This window comes from Balaenoptera ricei, chromosome 2 (assembly GCF_028023285.1).
Source record: "Balaenoptera ricei isolate mBalRic1 chromosome 2, mBalRic1.hap2, whole genome shotgun sequence".
Classification (NCBI taxonomy): domain Eukaryota; kingdom Metazoa; phylum Chordata; class Mammalia; order Artiodactyla; family Balaenopteridae; genus Balaenoptera; species Balaenoptera ricei.
The window spans coordinates 186,328,616-186,351,069 of record NC_082640.1 but is presented as its reverse complement, the minus strand read 5'-3'; the positions used below and the strand labels follow the sequence as shown (position 1 = coordinate 186,351,069).

General features: G+C 48.1%; 1 protein-coding gene across 14 annotated transcripts in view; it reads right to left on the bottom strand.

The window, feature by feature from the left end:
* KLC1 (kinesin light chain 1) overlaps nt 1-18,952 on the bottom strand; it is a 56,989-nt gene extending 38,037 nt beyond the window's left edge. For 7 of the 14 annotated variants that reach the window (XM_059915088.1, XM_059915085.1, XM_059915086.1 and 4 more), the window contains exons 1-3: nt 18,685-18,952; nt 3,804-4,065; nt 1,748-1,978 (exon numbers count right to left, since the gene is read on the bottom strand). In XM_059915088.1, the coding sequence (XP_059771071.1) occupies nt 1,748-1,978; nt 3,804-4,064 (492 nt within the window). In that variant the 5' untranslated portion in view covers nt 4,065; nt 18,685-18,952. The remainder of the gene's footprint in view (nt 1-1,747; nt 1,979-3,803; nt 4,066-18,684) is intronic. The other 7 variants (XM_059915089.1, XM_059915093.1, XM_059915092.1 and 4 more) reach the window with 1 other exon arrangement.
* Nucleotides 18,953-22,454: the final 3,502 nt, after the last annotated feature.

Here is a 22,454-nt window from a genome sequence, read left to right as displayed (position 1 = left end):
CATGTGCAAACATAGTAAGAAGACAGCTGTCTGCAAGCTGGGAAAAGGGTCCTCACCAGAAACCAGCCATGCTGGCACCCTGATATCTGACTTCCAGCCTCCAGATCTATGAGAAAGTAAATGATCTGCTGTTTAAGCCACCTAGTCTATGGTATTTGGTTATGGTAGCCTAAGCTAAGACACAAGGCAAGTGTAGGTCTGCTGGCACAATACACAAAACCATTCCTACAGTCTTAGGATGAGGGCTCAGACTGCAGACACAAATGTGGAACTCAATGGTAGAAAGATTATGTAGTGAACATACCTAGAACTATGTAGGCATTAAAAAAATGTTAGCTCAAAATACCATGTGAAATCCTGGATTGGATTCTAGAGCAGAAAAGGGACACTAATGGAAGGACTGTTGAAATCCAAAGAAAGGCTGTAGTTTCGTTAATAGTAATGTAGCAACGTTAATTTCTTACTTTTAACAAACGTACTGCTAGGGACTGAATGTTTGTCCTCCCCACCCACAAATTCATATGTTGAAGCCCTAATCGTCAATGTGATGGTATCTGGAGGTGGGGCCTCTGGGAGGCAGTGTGGATTAGATGCGGTCATGAGGATGGGGCCACCATGACAACATTAGTTACACAAAGAGGAAGAGACCCTAGGTCTCTCTCTCTCTCTTTGCACACATGCACCAGGGAGGCCACATGAAGACACACCAGGAAGAAGGCCCTCACCAAGAAACCGACCAAGCTGTCACCCTGATCTCAGACTTGCAGCTTCCAGAACCAGGAGAAATTAAGTGTCTACTGTTTAAGCCATGCAGCCTACGGTATTCTGGAGACAGACAGTGCCCCAAGTTAACTCAGATACGTAACGTGGTGATACAAGATGTTAACACTAGGGGAACCTGGGTGAAGGGCATGTGGGAATTCTCTTTACAGTATCACGTCAAGAGACCTAGGGTCTCTTCCTCTTTGTGTAACTAATGTCATCATGGTGGCCCCATCCTCATGACCGCATCTAATCCACACTACCTCCCAGAGGCCTCACCTCCGACTTTTCTGTGAATCTAAAATTATTCCAAAATAAAGAAGGTTACTTTAAAAAAAAGTTAACTGAATCAGAAATAAACAGTAAACGAAAAATAGTAATCGAGATTGGGATGAACATCCAGAGAGAGCCAACAGATGAAGGAAAAGACCAAGATCCTTGGGGAACCCTAACATCCAGGAACCACAGGAGAGGCCAAGAAGGAGGCATGAGCGAGGGACCAGGAGAACCAAGTGGTGTCCTGGGAGCAGGGGAGAGGGTTTCAAAGAGAAAGTGAAGCTCCACCATAAACTACAGAGGTAGTCCCGAGTCTGGATTACAGGCGACTGGATCAGGGCACTGTTAAAGGAAAAGCATCCCCGCAGCGTGATGGGCACGGAAGCCAGACTGCAAAGGGTGAGGATGTTCAGGGGATCTCAAGCTGCGACAGGCCTCGTTGAAGGCAATGGCGCCTCTTTGCATTTATTTTATATTTACAAAGTATTTTTACATTTTCTGACCATCGTTCAAAAAAAAAACATACGAAAAAACTACTCCAGAGAGACTTATATGACTTGCCCAGGGACTCAGTCCCAAGACCCTTAATCCTTGGTCTTGTTAAACACAATCGCTGGAGGGGAGAGGAAAACACTGCCGGCTTTACTGAAACAATCTACCGCCGATAACGTGGTAACTGTCAATACTGCATTCCTACAGAACCACTTACTGATGGAGAAATGTCATCATCGTATTTTTTTAGCTGATTCATGAATTCCAGATGCTTCTTTTCTTCCTCCAGTTGAGCCACAGACTGCTCACTCTTCTGCAATTTCTGCTGCGTGTTGGCCAATTCATCCCGCAGCCACTGATTCTCCTGGCACAGACGACGAACCTGTGCACGCAGCTTCTGCTTCTCCGACTCGACGGCATTCAGGTGATTTGACAGAGCCATCATAACCTAGACAGACAGAAACGCTGACAGCACTGCACTACTCAGTCCAACAAACGCCACCTCCCGTCTCCACAAGCATCCTGGGGTTGTAGCTCTAGCTGACACCTGCAGACATGTGCTCCGAAGTACATACAAGTACAATTTGCCATTACTTCTATTTCCACACTTTAGTCACAGGCTACATTCAGGGCGTGATCAAGAATATCACATGCTCAGAACATCTATGAAAAATGCATTTTTTTTCTGTTTAGAAAGCATCTCGAATGGACTAGCAATGGACAGGCAGCTACTGTACTGATGAAGCTGTGTTTTTTTTACTTTTTATGTAGATGGCGCCAACAGAATTTCTCAGAGACCCTTTGCCACGGGTGAGAGCACATGCACACACCTGCACACGTGTGCAGAGTGCAGGTCACTCTGTGAGGGGCTGGTGGTGGAGCTGGGGCGGGGCGCACAGACAAGTCTTCCTCGCCACTGCAGGGGAAGGGACAAAGGCTCTGTGGTGTGGCCAGCACCAAGAGTCAGGACGCCCTGACGCACTCATAAGCGGAGGTCCCTACTGGGCTCTGCCTGGGGTGCACTGATGGGTCTCAGGGACGGGCCTGCCTGGGAGGATAAGGGCTGAAAGAGTTGGGGAGGAAAGCCGGCTTCGGTCTGTTCTCTCTGCAGACCGTGCACCTGCCCCTCCCTCTTTATTATCCTCCTAGGTCTAAAACCTGAAACTCTAGAAGGTGGGGCTCTTTCCTCCTTCTTCTTTTAACCCCAATATCTGCCAAACTAAAAAAGGAGGTTCACCCCTATATCGCTTTTCAACACAGCTTGCAAAATAAGAGATTTACAATAGACAAAGTCCTACAATTAGAATCTGTAACATGCTTAGGATGAAGAATTCTAAAATCAGGGTATGGCCATCACTTTGGTACAGAATGATTTCCTCTGGGAAAGCAGGAACTGGTAAACCAGAAGCCCCACTTCTGCCTCATTCATTCACTATACAAGAAGAAAGCTAAGAAAGAAAGAAGCCAATTTTTAGTGTATTTAATTTTACCTAAAATATGTTGGCAAAGCTGAAAGTTATGGCCGGGGGGCAGGGGGCACACCTAAATGTTTCCAATTTTTTCATCTCTATGTCTAGCAGGATAGAAACAAAGGTTTAGTCAAGTGCATTAGACAATCTTGTCTTGGGGTACTGCAGAGACTATGAGCTGTTGGCCAACATTCACCCTTCTTCCTCAGGCTTAAGAACCTGGAACTCTAAGGGGCAAGACAAAATTCCCCAGTGTCTCTCACAACTAGGTGTGCCCACGGAACCAAGTTCTGTCCAATGAGATGTAAGCAGAGTGCCACGCACACTTCAAGGAGGTAAAGGGAGGAGGCACACCCTTCCTGCCCCTTCGCAGTCCTAGAGTGGGGTCACGTGGCTGCAGCTGGGACTCTGTCTTAGCCCACGAGACAGGCTGGCTGGGGTGTAGTGCAGCAGGTGGCAGGGGCCTGGGTACCCTTGACAACCATACAGCTATAGTACCTATCTGGGACAGCCCACCTCAATATGTGCTTTACATATGACTATGATATTTAAGCCACTGTTTTTGTTTTTTGATATATGCAGCCAAATCAAATCCTAACTGACAGAGTTACCTCTATTTTCGCTCTACTTTTTAAAATTTAGACATGCCCAAATCATCATTTGTATAACATACATAACCCACATATAAGCTGATTTCTATTATTCTATAAGTATCTGCCCTCTAGTTTAGTTAAACCTCATATGTCAAACAAAATCTCCACTTTTCCAGACTGGCAAGTTCATGTTCATAGCTGAGACTTATACCTGTGCCTCACTCAGGCCAAGCTCCAACATTTCCAGTGACTTTCGGATCATGTTTGATTTCTCTTCCACCAGATTACTTTCGTCATCTTTCTTCAAACACTTCAGTGTCTCCAGTAAACTTTGTAAAATGGAATTGTGCTCATTCTTCAGAGCCTCCAGGCCCTGAATTACTTGCTTTGTCTTAGAAATAATTTCATCCTGCGTAAGCTTCTCCAACTTGTCTTCCTTTATGTACACCATTGTGGACATGTTGTCATACATTCTAGGATGGATAAAGAAAAAAAAGATAGACATCTCATTAGAGGCTTAATTTATGTTACACCTTTAATGAAATGCATGTGTGAAGACTTCTGAATTAACATTTTTATAGGTGAATAATAAATATGTGTATTGTGATTTATTACCTGGAAGTACTATATTCTGTACTGTTTCTGTTTTTCCTTTGCAGACCAAATTAATTACTTTTCTGGCTTATGTCTGAATTTTTTTTTTTTTTTTTTTTTTTAAATAAAAGTCTCTCCTGGGGCTTCCCTGGTGGCGCAGTGGTTGAGAATCTGCCTGCCAATGCAGGAGACACGGGTTCGGGCCCTGGTCTGGGAAGATCCCACATGCCGCGGGGCAAATGGGCCCGTGAGCCACAACTACTGAGCCTGCGCGTCTGGAGCCTGTGCTCCGCAACAAGGAAGGCCACGATAGTGAGAGGCCCGCGCACCACGATGAAGAGTGGCCCCCGCTTGCCACAACTAGAGAAAGCCCTCCCACAGAAACAAAGATCCAACACAGCCATAAATAAATAAATAAATAAATAAAGCACACCTAGTATAGTGTAATTTAAAAAAAAAAAAAAAAAGTCTCTCCTGCTGGACTGTAAGGAACAGGAAGGTAGAGACTGTAAGTGTTTTTTGGGTTTTTTTAAATTTTATTTATCTATTTATTTAGGGAAGGGAAGCAGTGGTTGGTTTTTTTTTTTTTTTTTTTTGGGCCACGCTGCGTGGCTTGTGGGATCTTAGTTCCCCGACCAGGGGTTGAACCTGGGCCACGGCAGTGAAAGCGCCGAGTCCTAACCACCAGGCCACCAGGGGACTCTGGGGGAGCAGTGCTGAAGCAGTGACTACAGACCCCACATTCTAGGACTTGGGAGTAAAGGCTGCGAGTAGCTGATAACAGGGTCACATCTGTCCTTGCACCCCCCGTTTCATACTGGAAAACTGATTTTTTTGCATAACACAAAGACTAAACTTTGGAAGTTTAGAAGCTGTCTGTAGGACTATTCAGAAATCCACCTCCATAACACAAAGAGCCCAGAAAACAACAAAAGAACAGAGGCGACTCCTCTACCTGACAGTGTAATATTATTAGATTTGTTACATACTTATTTATCTCATAGCTCTCCAACTGCACTGCAAACTCCAGGAGAGCAGGGACCTCATTTGTCTTGTTCAGCACTATATTCCCAGCCCGTCACACAGTAAACGCTAAATATATGTTTGCTGAATGAATGAAGGAAACATTTTAGAACCAGCTTCCAATGAACAGGACTCAATACCACTAGGTTAAGGTGTGGATCTGAGCACTGCCTAAGGTTCACTTCCCAGAACTGGTGTCCCTAGAGAAAGAAAAAAAACCAAAAATGAAGAACTCCTTCTCCACTTTCGGCAGCAACACATTTATGTATTACTTCCTAACGATGCAACGTTTATGCTCTTCTTCCCCAACCTAGACCATAAAAGTGTTTTACTACAACATACTCTGAGCGAGGCCCTGGCTTATACAGGGTGACAAGGGCCTCACCCTCAGGGACATGCAGGTAAAGAGAAGACAAGTAAATGAACACACCCACCCAGAGCTAAGGACACTTTACAGGTGACAGGACTTACGGGGGGGGCATGGGGGGTGAGGGGGCAGCAGCACTTCCACGGGAAAGGGGAGGCCAGATACCCGAAAGAAACGACCCCCGACCGCCACCCCCAGGAGAGCTGTCCTTAGCAAATGAGCACATCTTCTCTAGACGAAGTGCGGGGCACTCCTGGCAACGGGTGAGGCAGAGATGTGCACGCTCCTGCTGCCTGCGAGCAGCTGCACCGGGCTGCAGGTCGCTGTGAGCCAGGCACGCTCACGGTGATAAGACTAGAGCCGCACAGGAGTGAGGCCACAGCACACCTGCGTTCTGAAGGCAAGAGCCAGGGCGAGGGGGCCACGGCAGCAGTCAGGAGAGTGAGGAGGGCATCAGTGACCATGCCACGGAGCCATCCATCAAGACCCACGGCACTTACTTCCCAGCCCTCTGCTGGCCCAAGGTTCGATGCCTCTGCTCAGAAAGCCAAACACCTCGCCAGCAACTTCTCAGTCTTTCCCAGCAATGTTAAACCCAAAGGGACGCAGAGGAGAGTCTCTAGACCTAGTAATAAATGGCGCGACTTCACTGCTCAAATCACCTCCGGAAAACCAAGGCTCTTGGGGCATGAATGGGCAGTAAGTCATAGCTCTGCAGGTTAAATTCTGTCCAGCCATAAAGATGGTCAGTGTCACACCTCTACAGGTTACAGCAGTGGCTGAAAAGGGAAGAGAGGGCACTTTTGTTGACGTAAAAGAGAAAGGGGGACAGTGTTTATACAAAAGTATGAAAACCACAAAAGGCAGGACTTAGGTAGGTAAAAAAGAAAACAAAATGAGAAAGACTTACCACTTTAATTGAGGGAATGCCTCAATTAAGTAAATACATTTAGAGAAACCCAATTTTAATTCCTTAAGGAACATGTAACAAAACTGGCCCCAGGGCACTGCATGCTCACACACTCTCGTAATGGCTTTAACCATACACAAGAGTAATGAATACAAACGTTATCTGGACGCATGTGTATACACACATACATACACACACACACACACACACACACACACACACACACACACATCAAAAAAAGAGTCGCTTAAGGCAGTTTTTTTTCAAACTTACTCTTAAAAGAAAATGAGAATCCAAATGCTTTTGGGGGGCACTTAGCTCTCCTGAGAAATGAGATGACAGGTGTTGTGGACAGGAAGGAGCCTGGCTCCGCCACCAGCCATCACCGCAGCATGGGCGAAGTCCCCAAACCTCCTGGGGTCTCAGTGGTTAGCAGACCTCCCTCTCCAGGCTTTTATGAACATGGGCGAGTGTAGATGGGGCACTAAGCACAGCAGCTGACAGACACATAGGAACCACTCAGTAATCAATGCAATCTCCCACCCAGGAGCTGAGGAATCAGGAACTTCCCTAATAAATGACTGCTCAAGGTCTGCAGACACACTTCCTATAACTAACTCAGTACTCTGCAAGATAGTCAGTTCCTTGTTAGATTGTTCCAGTATTTAGTTAGAAAGTTATTCCTTTTGCTGAGTTGATATCTCCCTCCTTGTAACTTCTACCCACTGAGCCAACTTCTTCCCTCTAAAATAAACACAAAATACATTTACTATCTCATCCACAAGATAACGTTTCAAATATTGTGTGACAGGCATAGGACTCTCCAAATCTTCCATCTCCCCGGCTCACACCTCACACTACTCCTCTGGCACTCCTCAATCGTGACAGTTTCTTCATCTCCCATCCAAGCCACCATCACATGGATTCAACTGTGCACGCTGCTTCTTCAGAGGGAAGCACACAATGGCACATATATTTATACTGCTCCATAGCTCTCTTATTTCTAAGCTAAGCCATTATAACCAAAGGTGGGTTATATAAAAAACAGCGCTAAGACAACTGGCTATTTGGGGGGCGGGGGGGGGGGGGGGAGATGCATTCCTACCCTCACTATACACTAAAATAAATTCCATATTGCATAAAGAATTAAAGGTTAAAAAACCCACGAGAAACTAAAATAAAATTTAGGCAAAGGTCTATATGCATACAGGTGAAGGTAAAGAGCGTTCTATGAATAAAATGGCAGAGAACTAAAAGAAAAGACTGATAAGAGTTTATTTAAAATAAGAGGGCTTCCCTGGTGGCACAGTGGTTGGGAATCCGCCTGCCAGTGCAGGGGACACGGGTTCAAGCCCTGGTCCAGGAAGATCCCACATGCTGTGGAGCAACTAAGCCCATGCACCACAACTACTGAGCCTGAGCTCTAGAGCCCGCGAGCCACAACTACTGAGCCTGTGTGCCACAACTACTGAAGCCTACGCACCTAGAGCCTGTGCTCCGCAACAAGAGAAGCCACCGCAACTAGAGAAAGCCCGCGCGCAGCAACAAAGACCCAACACAGCCAAAAATAAATAAATAAATATAAATAAATTTATTTTTAAAAAAAGGTATGTTTAAAATAAGAAACTGCTAGGGAGTTCCCTGGTGGTCTAGTGGTTAGGATTCTGGGCTTTCACTCTCGTGGCCCGGGTTCAATCCCTGGTCGGGGAACTGAGATTCCACAAGCCGCAGGACACTGCCAAAAAAAAAACCTCCTACTAAAGTTTGATCTAGAAACTACCTTTCTGAGGAAACACTATTCTGCAGCCCATCACAGTAGAGAGCTGAGAGGGTTAAGGCAGAGGTCACGCTGATTTCTAATGTCAGCCATCCCAGTTTGTCAGCCCTCAGCCTCCCTCCACCCCTGCTGCTGAGTGCGCCTCCAGGCGGCTCCGCTGACGGCATCAGCCAGCACAGCCCTGGCAGGCACACAACAAACAGACACGCTAGTTATTCTGTTGCTCAAACTGTTCCAGCTCTGGCCATGGGAGCGCTTTCCATTTCTTTTGTGCCCCACTGACATGCCCATCCTTTTATTTTTCAAGCACTTTCTGGCACTACAAGATATTCCAGGCCCATCTTGTATTCTCCCTAGCCCAGCCCTAGAATCAGCCATTAGTCCAAAACTGGGCTCAGGGGTCTCCCTCCCAAAACCCATAAACCAGGCTTCCCTGGTGGCACAGTGGTTGAGAGCCTGCCTGCCAGTGTTCGAGCCCTGGTCCGGGAAGATCCCACATGCCGTGGAGCAACTTAGCCCGTGCGCCACAACTACTAAGCTCGCAGACCACAACTACTGAGCCCACGAACTGCAGCTACTGAAGCCCGCACGCTCTAGGGCCCGCGTGACACAACTACTGAGCCCACGCGCCTAGAGCCTGTGCTCCGCAACGAGAGAAGCCACCGCAACGAGAAGCCCGCACACCACAACGAAGAGTAGCCCCCGCTCGCCACAGCTAGGGAAAGCCCGTGCGTAACAACGAAGACCCAACACAGCCAACAATTAAAAAAATAAATTAAAAAAAGAAACGTGGGGGAAAAAAAGTAGCAGATCTGTATGCAGAGTGAATAACAGCCAAGAAAGAAATGTGAGTTATTCTGACAGTTCTTGAGTGCGAAATGAAGTTCCTATAAACACAGCAGAGTATGGCACAGAAAAATAAGATGGAGGGAAGAACACGGAGGTCTTTACCTAGCAAAGATTGGTAGCAGAAAATCACATTTGAGATGTTTTTCCAAGAGATATCTGAGCTGATCCAATGGGAAACTCTGGCAGCCAGCCAGACCCACGGCCCATCTCTCCACACAAGCCCTGATGAGCACCAGGCCCGGGGAAGCTCCTGATGTAGAGGGCAGGAGTGAGGAGAGGCAGGTAGAGAGTCTCTAATGAGTCTGTAGAAAACAACCCAAGTTGTATTCAGGGAAATATTCAGTGCTATGATCTGAATGTCTGTATCCCCCCAAATTCATATGTTGAAACCTAGCCCCTAAGGTGATGGTACCTGGAGGTAGGGCTTCTGGGAAGGTCATGAGGGTGGAGCCCTCATGAATGGGATTAGTGCTCTTATAAAAAAGACCCCAGAGACCTCCCTCACCCCTTCCCCCAGTGAGGACACAGGGAGACACCATCTATAAAACAAAAGCAGGCTCTCACCAGACACCGAATCTCCTGTCACCATGACCTTGGACTTCCCAGCCTTCAGAACTATGAGAAATAAATTTCTGTTGTTTACAAGCCACCCAGTTCATGGCATTCTGTTACAGCAGCCTGAATGGACTAAGACATTCAGTACCCTGGAACCCAAGATGACAGTGTGTTGTGGGTAAAATGACACAAGTGTCAAAACTTAAAAAATTAAATGAATGAGCCATCAATTCCACTCCTGGGTATATACCCAAGAAAATTGAAAACATGTTTATGTAAAAACTTACACATGAATGGTCCAAAAAATAAAATGCTGGACAAATGTAAAACTTGTACACAAATATTTTGGCATTAATCATAATACTAAAAATGTGGGAATAACCCAAATGTCCATCAACTAATGAATGGATAAACAAAATGGGGTATATCCAGACAGTGGAATATTATTTGGCAATAAAAAGGAACGCGATACTGATACATGCTACAACATAGCTAACCGTGTGCTAACTGAAGGAAGCCAGACACAAAAGGCCACGTGTTGCATAATTCCATTTATATGAAGTGTCCATGGAGACGGAAAGTAGATTAGTAGTTGCCAAAGGGATAGGAGTATGGGGAGTAACAGCTAATAGGTACAGGATTTCTTTTTGGGGTGATGAAAATGTTCTGGAATCAGATGGTTGCAAAACCCTGTGAATTTTTTCATACATGAATCATATCTCAGTAAAATACAACCAGAATTTTTTTTAATTAAATGATGCAGATCAAAGAAAACAAAAACACAAAACCCCACTTTGGGACCTAATCTATTTTAGCTTTGTCAAAGAGTCACAGAAAGCTTCATTTCTCAATCTTTTTATCCTGTGCTCCCCTTTTGATAAACAAAAATCTCAAGCCCTTCTCAAGGTATTTAAAAATGTCTAAATACACGTCATCTATTGCAACTAAACAGGTAATCAATGGTAATATTAGAAGTAAAAATATACATACTTTTTGGTTCTGAAATTTCAGAACAAAAATTATACAGTGTAGAGTCAAAGGGAAATACAATTCGAGAATTTCCAGGGGATGGTTCATTTTTTGTTTTGGTGGGGGCAGGAGAGGGTAAGCAGGGAGGTGTGTCACTCCCCCAGTTTACATAACAAAGTTAAGGTTCACATTTGAGCAAAATCCAAAAAGGTCTCCTGCAGGGTCTCAATCTTGTTCAAACCATGACATTTTGAATAAAAATGCAAATGTCACACCCCTTCGTGGTTTGTATTACAATAGTTTGTTTTCTAAATATAATATAGTATTATAATAATAAATATATTTTATCCAGCTCTACATGGCCTGCCCTTACCCACTGAGAATCACTATAATCTACTCGAGGGAGGATGTGCTCTATCAGGTACCTCCTGACCAGAAATTTCATCTCTGGGCTATGAACTGACAAGAGACAACTGAGAGATACAACTCCAGAGCCTGCCAATGGAAACTACTAACTGCATCATTTTCTGCTAGAACCATGGTATCTCCTCTGATCTAATCTAACTTTATCTAATCCTTTTATTTCCTCTTCTAAACTTGGGTCACAAGAATGAACTTGAATGAACAAATCCTGCTGGCCTAAAAATCAGAAAAATCTATAAAGTGAAATGTTTTAAAATTAAAGATTCCATAATTACAGTATCTATTCTGAATTTGTTTCCATCCTAAAACTATAAACCACTGGATAAAACAGAAGCTTGTATTTGCCTCTTGGGTGAGTCTACTGTAGATGCCCTTGCAGAATTAGAAATAAAGGCAGTCAGAACTCCGGGTACTTTTCCCCACAGCCCTGCTCAGGAAGTTGAGGCTGAGTGTGCTTCTGTTTTGCACTGGGCCGCCTCTGCGTACAGAGATCCTCTAACTCTATGATAACCTAACCACACCACCTGTGGAAAGAACTTTACAAGAAGGCCAGGTCCCCCACCAGCTGGTGAAGTGTCTACCTCTCCACGAGCAGCGCTCCAGGCCAGGGCCAGGAGTGTACTGAGGTCTTTTAATCTGCTGTGGGACCACAGGTCCATCTCTCCACATACAAATTTTAAGTATGAGAAGCTACAGGGAAGGGTACTACATGAAAATATGGGAGAACATGCGTTTTCCTGAAACAAGGATGACTGAGCCCAAATGATGCAGATGTCTCTATTACAAGTCCTTGGTTGAGCAAGCGAAAAGGAAAAACAGCTTCATCAGACGCGACTAAGAGAATACATAAGAGGGTGTTATGGGTGACTGGGGCAAAAGAATATAGAGTACTCATTCTGTGGTTTAAAAAAAATCCATTTTTATTTCAAAATGAAAAATGTCAGCAGATTAACATAATACCATAAGACTAAGTTCATGTATTTAAATGCTAATCAATAACACATACATGAAATAATTTTCTTTCCTAAAGAAAAAAAATTTTAAAAATTTTTTAAATGAGTTCTCTCAGGAGAAAGGAAATGGGAAAAGAGAAAGAGGCAACTCACACCTTTACATCTTTCTGTATCATGAGTTTTCCTTAATGAGCACACATTTTTAATAATTTAAAAACAGAGAGGGGGACGTCCCTGGTGGTCCAGTGGCTAAGACTCTGCGTTCCCAAGGCAGTGGGCCCGGGTTCAATCCTTGGTCAGGGAACTAGATCCCACATGCCGCAACTAAAGATCCCTCACACCACAATGCAGATCTGGTGTAAATAATAATAATAATTAGTAAAACTACTAATTATTAAAAGGCACAGCCAAAGAACACTTAAGCCCCAGATTCGGAAAAAATATTTCCAACATATGGCAAAAGACATGTACCCAAATACATAAAGAACTCCTAAAATCAATAACAAAAAGACAACACAATTTTTTTAATGGGCAAAAGACTTTAACAGACACTTCACAACAGCAGGTATACAAAAGGCCAATAATTATGTGAATAAGTGCTCATCATTAGTCATCAGGGAAACGCTCACTAAACCCATCACAAGACGCTACGGCCTTGCAGTCCCTAAGATGAAGCAGACAACACCAAAAGCTGGAGAGGACATGGAGCAACTGGAACACTCACACACTGCTGGTGGGAGTGTAAAATGCACAACCACTTTAGAAAACTAGCAGTGTCTTTAAAAGTTAATCCTACATCTAACCTATGAACAATTCCACTCCTAGGTATTTATGCAAAAGAAATGAAAATGTGGGACTTCCCTGGCGGTCCAGTGTTTATGACCCCATGCTTCCACTGCAGGGGCGGGTACAGGAGGCACAGGTTCTATCCCTGGTTGGGGAACTAAGATCCTGCATGCCTCGGGGTGAGGCCAAAAAAAAAAGAAGATGTATGTCCACACAGTCCTGTAGAAGAATGAGTGCTCCCCACCCCAGATGCGCAACAAAAGGAGAATGGCTAGACTGTGGTAGATCCATACAAGAGAACAATACTCAGGAACAGAAAGGAACAAATCACTGACACATGCTATCGTATGTGAATTTTTTTTTTAATTTATTTTATTTATTTATTATTTTTGGCTGCGTTGGGTCTTCGTTGCTTCACGCAGGCTTCCTCTAGTTGCGGTGAGCGGGGGCTACTCTTCGTTGCGGTGTGCGGGCTTCTCATTGCAGTGGCTTCTCCTGTTGTGGAACACGGGCTCTAGGCATGCAGGCTTCAGTATTTGTGGCATGCGGGCTCAGTAGTTGCGGCTCGTGGGCTCTAGAGCACAGGCTCAGTAGCTGTGGCGCACGGGCTTAATTGCTCCGCAGGCATGTGGGATCTTCCCGGACCAGGGATCGAACCCGTGTCCCCTGCATTGGCAGGCAGATTCTTAACCACCGCGCCACCAGGGAAGTCCCGCAGGTGTTGAATTTTAAATGGTTACGCTGAGTTACAGAGGATGGATGCAAAAATACATATATTGTTTAATCTCATTTGCATGAAATTCTAGAATAGATAGAACTAACCTATGGTTATGGAAGTAAGTCAGTATTGTTGGTAGGGGATTGCAGGCCACCTCTAGGAGCTACGGGAGGCAGCCCTCAGCTGACAGCCAGCCAGCAAGAAAACCAGGACATCAGTCCTACAACCAAAAGAACTGAATTCTGCCACAACCGCAAGAGCTTGCAAGAGCACCCTGAGCTCTGGAAGAGAACAACAGCCCAACACACGACTGTAGCCACGTGAGCCCTGAGCAGAGGATCCAGCCAAGCCATGCCTGGACCCCTCACCCACGGAAACCGTGAGATAACAAACGTTACTGTTCTAAACCACTAATTTGCAGTAATTTGTTATATGGTAAATAGAAAACTAACATAAACGTCACACAAAAAAAGCTTTAGAACTTAATGATATTTTAGTTAAAAAAAATAGAAATTATGGATGAATCTTGAGGACATTATGCTAAGTAAAATTAGCCAGTCACAAAAAGACAAATACCGTATGACTCCAGTTATATGAGGTATCTAAAGTAGTTAAATCTATAGAAACAGGAAGTAGAATGGTGGTTGCCAGGGGCTTAGGGGATGGGGGGAAATAGGGAGTTGTTATTTAATGGATACAGAGTTTTAGTTTTGGAAGATGAAAAAGTTCTAGAGATCTACTGCACAACAATGTAAATATATTTAAGACTACCGAACTACACTCTTAAAAATGGTTAAGATAGTAAATTTGGGGGATTTTTAAACCACAATCTAAAAAGAATAGAAATTAACATATTTCCCCATTTGGTCAATAATACAAATAATTTTTAAACAGACAGAATAAATGAATTTAAGAGAAAACACACCACCATATTCACCATAAGAATGAGGATTCAGTCAGCTTTTACTGACCACGGAGCCTGCGCCAGCTTCTCTGAAGGACACAAGTACTACAATACCAACATGGTGACCCGAAACACTATACTTTAGACAGCAACCCCAAGGAGTGACCATGACCACCCTGCATCACCTGGGCTTTATGAAACGGAAGAAATGGGGCAAGGGTGTCCCAGGTGCAGGCAACTGGAAGACTGAGCTTAGCGTTGCTGTGACTCATGATAGCAAGGTGGTTCAAAGCTTTAAGTGCACAAGCAAAAGCCTTGAAATAGAAGGCTGGCTTCACAGCTGTATACCTCTGGTTCACATAACTTGCCCTCTCTAATCCTCAATTTCCTCAACAGCAGGATAGAGGTGATTGCTATACCAATTTTACCTGGTACAGTGCTAAATTCACTATTATCAGTTTTATCAGTAGTAGTATAATAACTTCAAAGAGGCTGGAGCATAAATTTCCACATTATGCCATCGAACTCAGGGAACAATCTAAGGTTTGAGTTGAGTTAGGTATTTCCCTGGCAGTCCAGTGGTTAAGACTTCGCCTTCCAATGCAGGGGGTGCGTGTTCGATCCCTGGTCAGGGAGCTAAGATCCCACATGCCTCGTGGCCAAAAAACCAAAACATAAAAAACAGAAGCAATATTGTAACAAACTCAGTAAAGACTTTAAAAATGGTCCACATCAAAAAAAAACAAAAAACCTCTAAAAAAAAAAAAAAAGAAAAAAAAGTTGAGGTAACTGGGATATTTTAGAACCAAGGAAATAATTTCTACTTTACACATGCACTTAGCTTAAATTGTTTGTTCTAGTGATATTCACTTATATCTGCTTTATTAAGTATCAACGACATACCAAGCATATTTAAAAGCATAGACTGAGATTGCTTTCATCTGCCTCCAAAAATTAGTTAAAAATAAAAACATAATTCATGATTGATCTAAGAGTATGTTAACCAGCAGGCTACAGGGCAGAATGACACAAGGATACTTTGGGAGAAAAAAATGCAGGTCATCTCTGAATTAGCCCTCCAGTCTTGGAAAGCAATATTCTCAGGAAAAGTTTAAAAGGTCACAAATAGCCCTCCAGAACCAAATCCAATAGACTTTTCTGTCCAAATCTTTCCTTACCTCTTAGCCCATTTGATACTGCCCTCCTCCTCTTCCCTGTGCCCCAGGGCTTTCCTACCCTTAGGGCCACTCCGCAATCTCTACCAAGTGTCAGAAGCTCTCAAATCTTTATCTCCAGCCTAAATCTTGTCTTGAGCTCCAGACCTGAATCTCCAACTGACCACTAATCCACTTGGCCGCCCCATGAGCATCGTGGATTTAACCTACCCAAACCCAAACTCGCCATCTCCTCCTCCCATCTTCCCCATCGTGGTGGGTGTCACCAGCCAGTGAGTCACCCAAGTTAGAGACAAGGAAGTGACTCTAGATGCATTCCTTCACATTATGTGCCAAGCACTGACACTGAATACACCAGATAAAAATCCCCACCCTGCCCTTGTGGAGACTGAATGTAAGTGGAGGAGACAGATAAACTATATAAGAAAATAATTAAGTAGGGAATTCCCTGGCAGTCCAGTGGTTAGGACTCCAAGCTCTCACTGCCGAGGGCCTAGGTTCAATCCCTGGTCGGGGAACTAAAATCCCACAATCCTCGAAATGTGGCCAAAAAAAAAAAAAATATATATATATATATATATAATACTGTACAGATAGTGATAAGTAGTAAGGAGTGTGTGGGGAAGTGAGGACACACTGATATCCAGAAGAGCAGACTCGGAATGCGACGGGGCGTACTTGAATGAGGGCAAGAGTAGGAAGACAAGGGGAAAAGATGGGGTGGGGTGCTTACGGGACACTGGCAAGAACTTCAGCAGAGGAGTGACATGATCCCACTTAGGTTTTAGCAGCTGGCTCGGGTTTGAAAACTGCCTATAGTCTCCTTCTGCCTACAGCCCCACCCTTCCCCCACTCCACTCGGTCCCAAGTCAGGACCACCCTAACCCATCAATCCCTCTCTAATTCATCAGTTCCTCTGTTCCTACTGCCCTGCCCTAACCCAGAAGCTCCGTCCTCCGGAATTCCCTGTCCTCCCTAGACACACTGTACATCGCCCTTCCTGATCTCATCCTTCCATTCTCACCCATTCCCAATCTGCAGCACCACCACTCCCAGTCCCACCCCCACTTTTCTCCAAGTCTCCCAGGCGGAATCACCTCCTCAGAGCACTGGGCACAGCATTCCATCTAATCTGTCGTACCAGACTGTGAGCTCCTCCAGGACAGCGACTGTCCCCGTATCCCCGACTACTCAGCACAGCACCTGCCATTCAGCTGGTTCCCAACAGACATTTAAGACCTTGCTTTCACATCTTAATAGGCGAGTCATTTTTATCCTATACCACGAAACTGACACTTAAAACTTCCCTGTGCTTTTTGATCAGTACTTTTGTACTGATCACTTCTTTGTTAATAAAGTTCTGGTTTATTATCATATTTCACTTAGGTTTCCAAGTTACACGAATCCTACACTTTATTTAAATTCTGACTTTTCCACTTCTAGTTTTCTTTTTGTACAATTATATTTTGAAATAGTTTATAGCCCTACATGGAAAGCTACACATTGACTTATCTATTTTTCAACATTATGAAACATGCTTAAGAAGGTATAATTTTTTAAAAGAATATATAATTTAAGTAACTGCAGCTGAGTTTTTACTTACTATGCAATATTTAGGATACTATGTGCCTCTCCCCAGTGGCATTTCCTCCCTCCTCCTTGCTGGCGATTCCCATGCATGTCTTTCTTCCTTTATTACGTACTGTCTACAGTACTGTTAGAAGACACTGCCAAGCTAGGTGAACCTGCAAGGCTGCCGGGAGGTTACCACCCTAGGTCCTCCACGCCCCTCAGTGACAACAGGGCTGCCAGGCTCCACTGGAACATGAGGCTGCATTCTCGGATGACCTGGAGAAACTGGCTCGTAAGAGAGGGTCCTCCCGCGCCACATATAATTCCCACGCAATCTGAAATTTTTAGTATTTAATATCACTGTACTCTTACAGGTACTTAGGAAACAGAACAATGAATCAAATTTCCCACCTTAACTGAGGCTTGTTGCCAGTCCCTAAAAGAGGGTCATCCTAAATAAGAATATGAGATTTAAGGAGGTTGTTCCAATTTCTAATGGAACTATTCACTGAACTATTACAGTGTATTCTGAGCTAATGATTCTGATCAATGGCTTAGTCACGCTCTACCAAAAAAGCCTTTACATTTAACTAATGCAAAGGCTCAAAGAACCAACTGCCCCTTCACACAGCAGTTTAAATGGTGTATCACAAATTTTCTGCTCTCACACTTCTAAAGAACATCATTTTTTCAAGTTCTCCCTAACAAACGCTTAATATGTAAACTCTGAATGTGCTGTTTAACAAAACAGTAAAAAGCAGCAACAGTACAAAATCTCTAACACCAAATTGCCTGGATCTACAAACCTTAAGTTATAAAACCATCCAATTCACCAGGCATTCACTTTTTTAATATCTTACTTTAAATTTTTAAGGAAAGAAGTGCATCAAATTTGACAACCGAGTAGGTATTCCAGGACCGGAATGCTACAAGTTTAGTGGGAGCAACTCCAGCCTAAGCGAACACTGGGGATGAGGCGTTTCGGGTCTCGCCGCTAGAAGAAAGGGGCCGCGGGGCAGGCGTGGTCCAGCCGGACTCTCGGGAAGGAGCCCGCACGCTTCCGACCCGCCGATCGCCCGCGAGCGTGACAGGCGCGCCCGCCCTGGGCGGTGCCGCGGGAAAGGGCGGGGGCCGGAAGGAAGGGGAAGGACTCGGACAAAGCGAGCCGGGCCGGCCGCCCCCTCCCCGCGCGCCGCGTCCTCCCTCCCGTCCCCCGCCGCGCGGCTCCCGGGGCCACAGCTGTTCCCACGGCGGCCGCCCCCGCCCGCAGCAGGGCCGAGCCTGCGACGCGGGGTCGGACGGGGGGCCGGAGCCAGATGGGCACGCTGAGGGGACCCGAACCTGAAGGGGCCGTGACGGGAATGGGCCGGCGTCCTGGGTCCTGGGCGGCGGCCGGGACCGGGGGAGAAAGGGGATGGACCTGCTGGAAGCCCGAGGGCCGGAGAGGGGCCGGGAGGGGCCAGGGGCGGGAAGTGACACGGGTGCGGCCGGAGGACCCGGGCCCGCCGCCGACTCACCGTGCTGCTCCCGCGGGGCCGCGCGCTCGCGCTGTCAGCACCAGGAGGCCGCGGGCGCGTGCGCCGAGCGGGACCGCCGGGGCTGTCGCCTCGGCCGCCTCAGGTGCGGCGCCGCGGTCACAAGCGAGGGGCGCCGGCGCGGCCGCCCCGCAGCATCCTCGGCCGCCCACGCGCGCTGTGCCCCGCGGCTCCTTCTCACAGCCGCCGCCCCGCCGGCTCCAGCTCCACTGCTCCCGCCGCCGAAAATGGCGTCTCTGCGTCCCTCCCCCGGCTCGGCGTCCCCGCCCCACAATGCCGCGCGCCACCGTGACGTCACCCTGCCCCACCGCCTGGGGGCGGAGCGGCCCGGGAACCGGGGGCCCGGTGGAGCGGGCCACCTGGACCCAGACGCGGTCCCAGGCTGGCTGCCGCGGGCCACACTGGGGGGCGGGGAGCGGGGTGGGGGGGGCCCTCCGTGGGCGGCCCCGCGCGGGCAGGGCCAGAAGGTGGCCTGAGGAGGGCGCTGGCCCAACGCTGCCGGTCAGCACCGCGTCCGGGCCCTTCCCTCCCGGGCGCGGCCGTCTCGTGCTCTCATGTATCAGGAATAATATTTATTCACGTAATATTTATGTGCTCGTTTAAATCTTTCCAGAACCCACTAGGGGGGCTTTCACCAGCCCCTCCAAAGGAAAGGCTCCTGAGGCGCTAGCCTAAGCCAGGAGGCCTTTCTCCAGGACAATCTGGAGTTTTCGGTCGAGACCCTGACCCCCCAGTCCCCACGCCTTGCCTATCTCGTTCCCTCGCCCCTGGGCCATCGGATCTTCAAGGATCAGAGTCCAAGGGCACTTTTCAAGCCCTCCCTTCAGCCACAAAGGCCTCGCAGGAACCGCACCTCAGGCTCATAAGCGGGGTGGGATGCTTAACCTCTACTGCCTGGCAAGAGCAGAGGTGCTGTCGCCCCCCCACCCACAGGCAGCCATCACCAGGGCACACCCCTGGGCGCAGTGCCACGACCTCCAGCCCAACCCAAAGGTCAGTACTTCCAGGTCAGAGAATGCTCCTGGGCCCCATCCTGCTGCATCGGGGCTCTGCAGGCCTGACTCAGCAGCCAGCTGCGAGGATGCCTGCTGATTCAGTGGGCAAGGCTCAGCTTTCTTCGCCTGCCACCAGCTTGGGAGACCCACCCCCTCCCCCAGGTGTCTGCAGATGCCCCAAGTGGCATTACTAACCAGGAGGGGTTCCTGTGCCATTCCCCACCACACTTGCTTTTAAACTGCTGTGTTTTTCAGATGCTACCACCCCAGCACCAGCAGCCGTTTTAACCCTGCGATGACCCAGTCACCTGGGAAATAAATGCTCCTAGATTTTCAGAGGGTGGTCCAGTTACTTTGCTTTCATTTGTAAATGCAAAGTTGAGCTAAAAGTGGGGAAGATCCTTGGTGACACAGCAATTACTGGGCAGAGAGAGAGAGAGAGAGGCAGTCAATCAGAGTCAAACAACCCCTCCACATTCCCTTAGTGACTGGGCCGCACTGCAGCTTGGATGTCACCTGCTCCCCAGCAACCACCCTGGGGCTGGGCGTGGCAGGCAGCTGTAACTGAAGTGCTCTGGAGAGGGGAGGAGTGGGCTGAGCTCTGGGCTCAGTGACTGTTCCTTCCACTCACTCATCACGCCAGCAAGCGAGGAACCTGAGATGCTCATGCCCTCTTCCGATGGGTCATGCAGTGCTCGGCAGAGAATTGAAGTAAGATGATGCGACAGGCAGAGGCAAGGTGGTGGGGTGAGCTGAGACCTAAATAATAGGAAGCAGCCAACTGCAAAGCCGGCGGGGCTGGCGGGGGGTGGGGGGGGGACACTCCATGCAAAAGTTCTCAGGCAGCGATGAATCTGAAGTGATGAGGGAAACAGAGAAAAGGCCGATCATCCACCACATCCAGGGACCCTCCTGGAAGCACTGCGATGCACCCTCATTCTCAAGGCGGCAGGATGGAGCGCCTGTCCTCACCCAGGGTCTCACGCTGAGACTAACAAGCGTCCGTCCTCCCTGAGAACCCCTGAGCAGCCTCAGTCTCTTGCAGTCCTCTGAATCTCACTGTAACTCCCAAGAGAAGCACTGCTCTCTCCGTTTTACAGATGTTGCAGCTGAGGTCCTGCTAGTTCCCAGGTTTGCTTGCTGCTTCCCGAAGAGGGGTTAACTCGGCTTTAGGAATCAAATGGGAGCCCTGGGCCTCTCTGTGCAGGCACTGGCAGAGCCAGGAGTTGATGCCTTTGTGGTGGGGAACCCTCAGCAGGGCTACTCAGGGGCCGCACATTCATTCGTTATCTGTCCTTCCCCAGAAACCTGGAGGCAGCAAACACGCTTGCACATCCCTGTAGCCAACAGCCTGCTGGGCCAGCCAGGGTCCTGGAGGGGTGGGGCTGTGCCTGGGGGGCAGCAGGGATCTTTGGCCAGAGCTGGGCCCTGCACCCGACCCCTTAGGGCAGGACTAGGGGTTCCTCCCACAGACACAAGAGACATGAGCGGCCTCCCGCCTCACTCCCATGTACGTGCTCTTCCATTTGGAAAGGCAGCCCACGTGGCTTGAGCCGCCGCCGCCTGCTCGTTCTCTCTGCCTGTCCCTGTCTCTCCATCCTCCTGCCGTGCTCTCTGCCCTCATCCACTTCTGTCTGCTTCCCACCTTTCACTCCCCTGTTCCAAAACCTGAGAAATCAACAGGCAGCCTATAGGTCGAAACAGAGGTTAGGGCTGCAGTACAGCCTACGGGGCCCAGATGAAGCTGTGACTGAGGTCCCCGGTCGAGGAACAGCGGAACATCCACAAGCCAACCTCCTGCAGTTCGCAGGCACCAGGGCAGAGGAGATAAGCTAGGAGGGTGGCCCACGCTCATTCCACTCCCAGTATTTATTGAGAACCAATACTATCTGGTGCGAGGCTGGGCAATGGGAGAATGAGGGGCCCCTGCACAGGTGAGCCCAGGGCAGGAGCTGAGACAGGAGGCTGGGCCAGGTGCGGCAGGGATCAGGGGACCCCATGCAAGAGGGACGTTCACTCGGCAGGTGGGAAGGACCCAGCAGATGATGGTCCCAGTGGAGGAAGTGCCGGAAGAAAAGCCCAGCGCCCAACAAACCACACAATCCTCTGTCTCCAGTGGAGAATGGGGCGGGATGTCACCACGGTTATAAAGCATCCATCTTCTTACTGTAAATGTCTGTGGATGTCTGTGTCCAGGCGCAGCCCTTTGGGGGAGACTGGGATCTGGGGATTTCCCTTTGATCCTGAGAGGTCTGCACTCGGGGAGCCGGGGCCGGCCCCAGTCTGGGAGTGCCTGAGAGGGAGGGCAGGCAGGGAGAAGGAAGGGAAGGAAGCCTGCTTGCTCACGGCAGTGGGGAGGGGCCAGGAAGCGGTACTTGGGTGGCGTCCTCGGTCCGGAGGGGCGACCCATCTGGTCGGCCCAGGCCAGAGAGGGGCCTGCGCACCCGCAGAGGGACAGGGAGGGGGGAGGGTAAACACAGGCTCTACGGCCAGGACGCCCCAATTCCCTGCTGGCCCCACTGCGCACCCCGCACCTCATCCAGCGCCCACAGCCCGCACTCCTCCCCGCCCCCTCCCCCAGCCTGGGCGTCACACCCAGCCTGGACCCCGCCCCCCAGCCTGGGCCCAGAGGAGCCTGGGCATCCGCGGGTCTTCTCCAGGCTCAGGAACAAGTGGCCAGCGCAGCCGCTGGGAGGAGCAGCCTGGCAGCCAGCCCTGGGCCGGCAGTGCTCTCAGCTTGCCCGCCTTGCTCTCCGT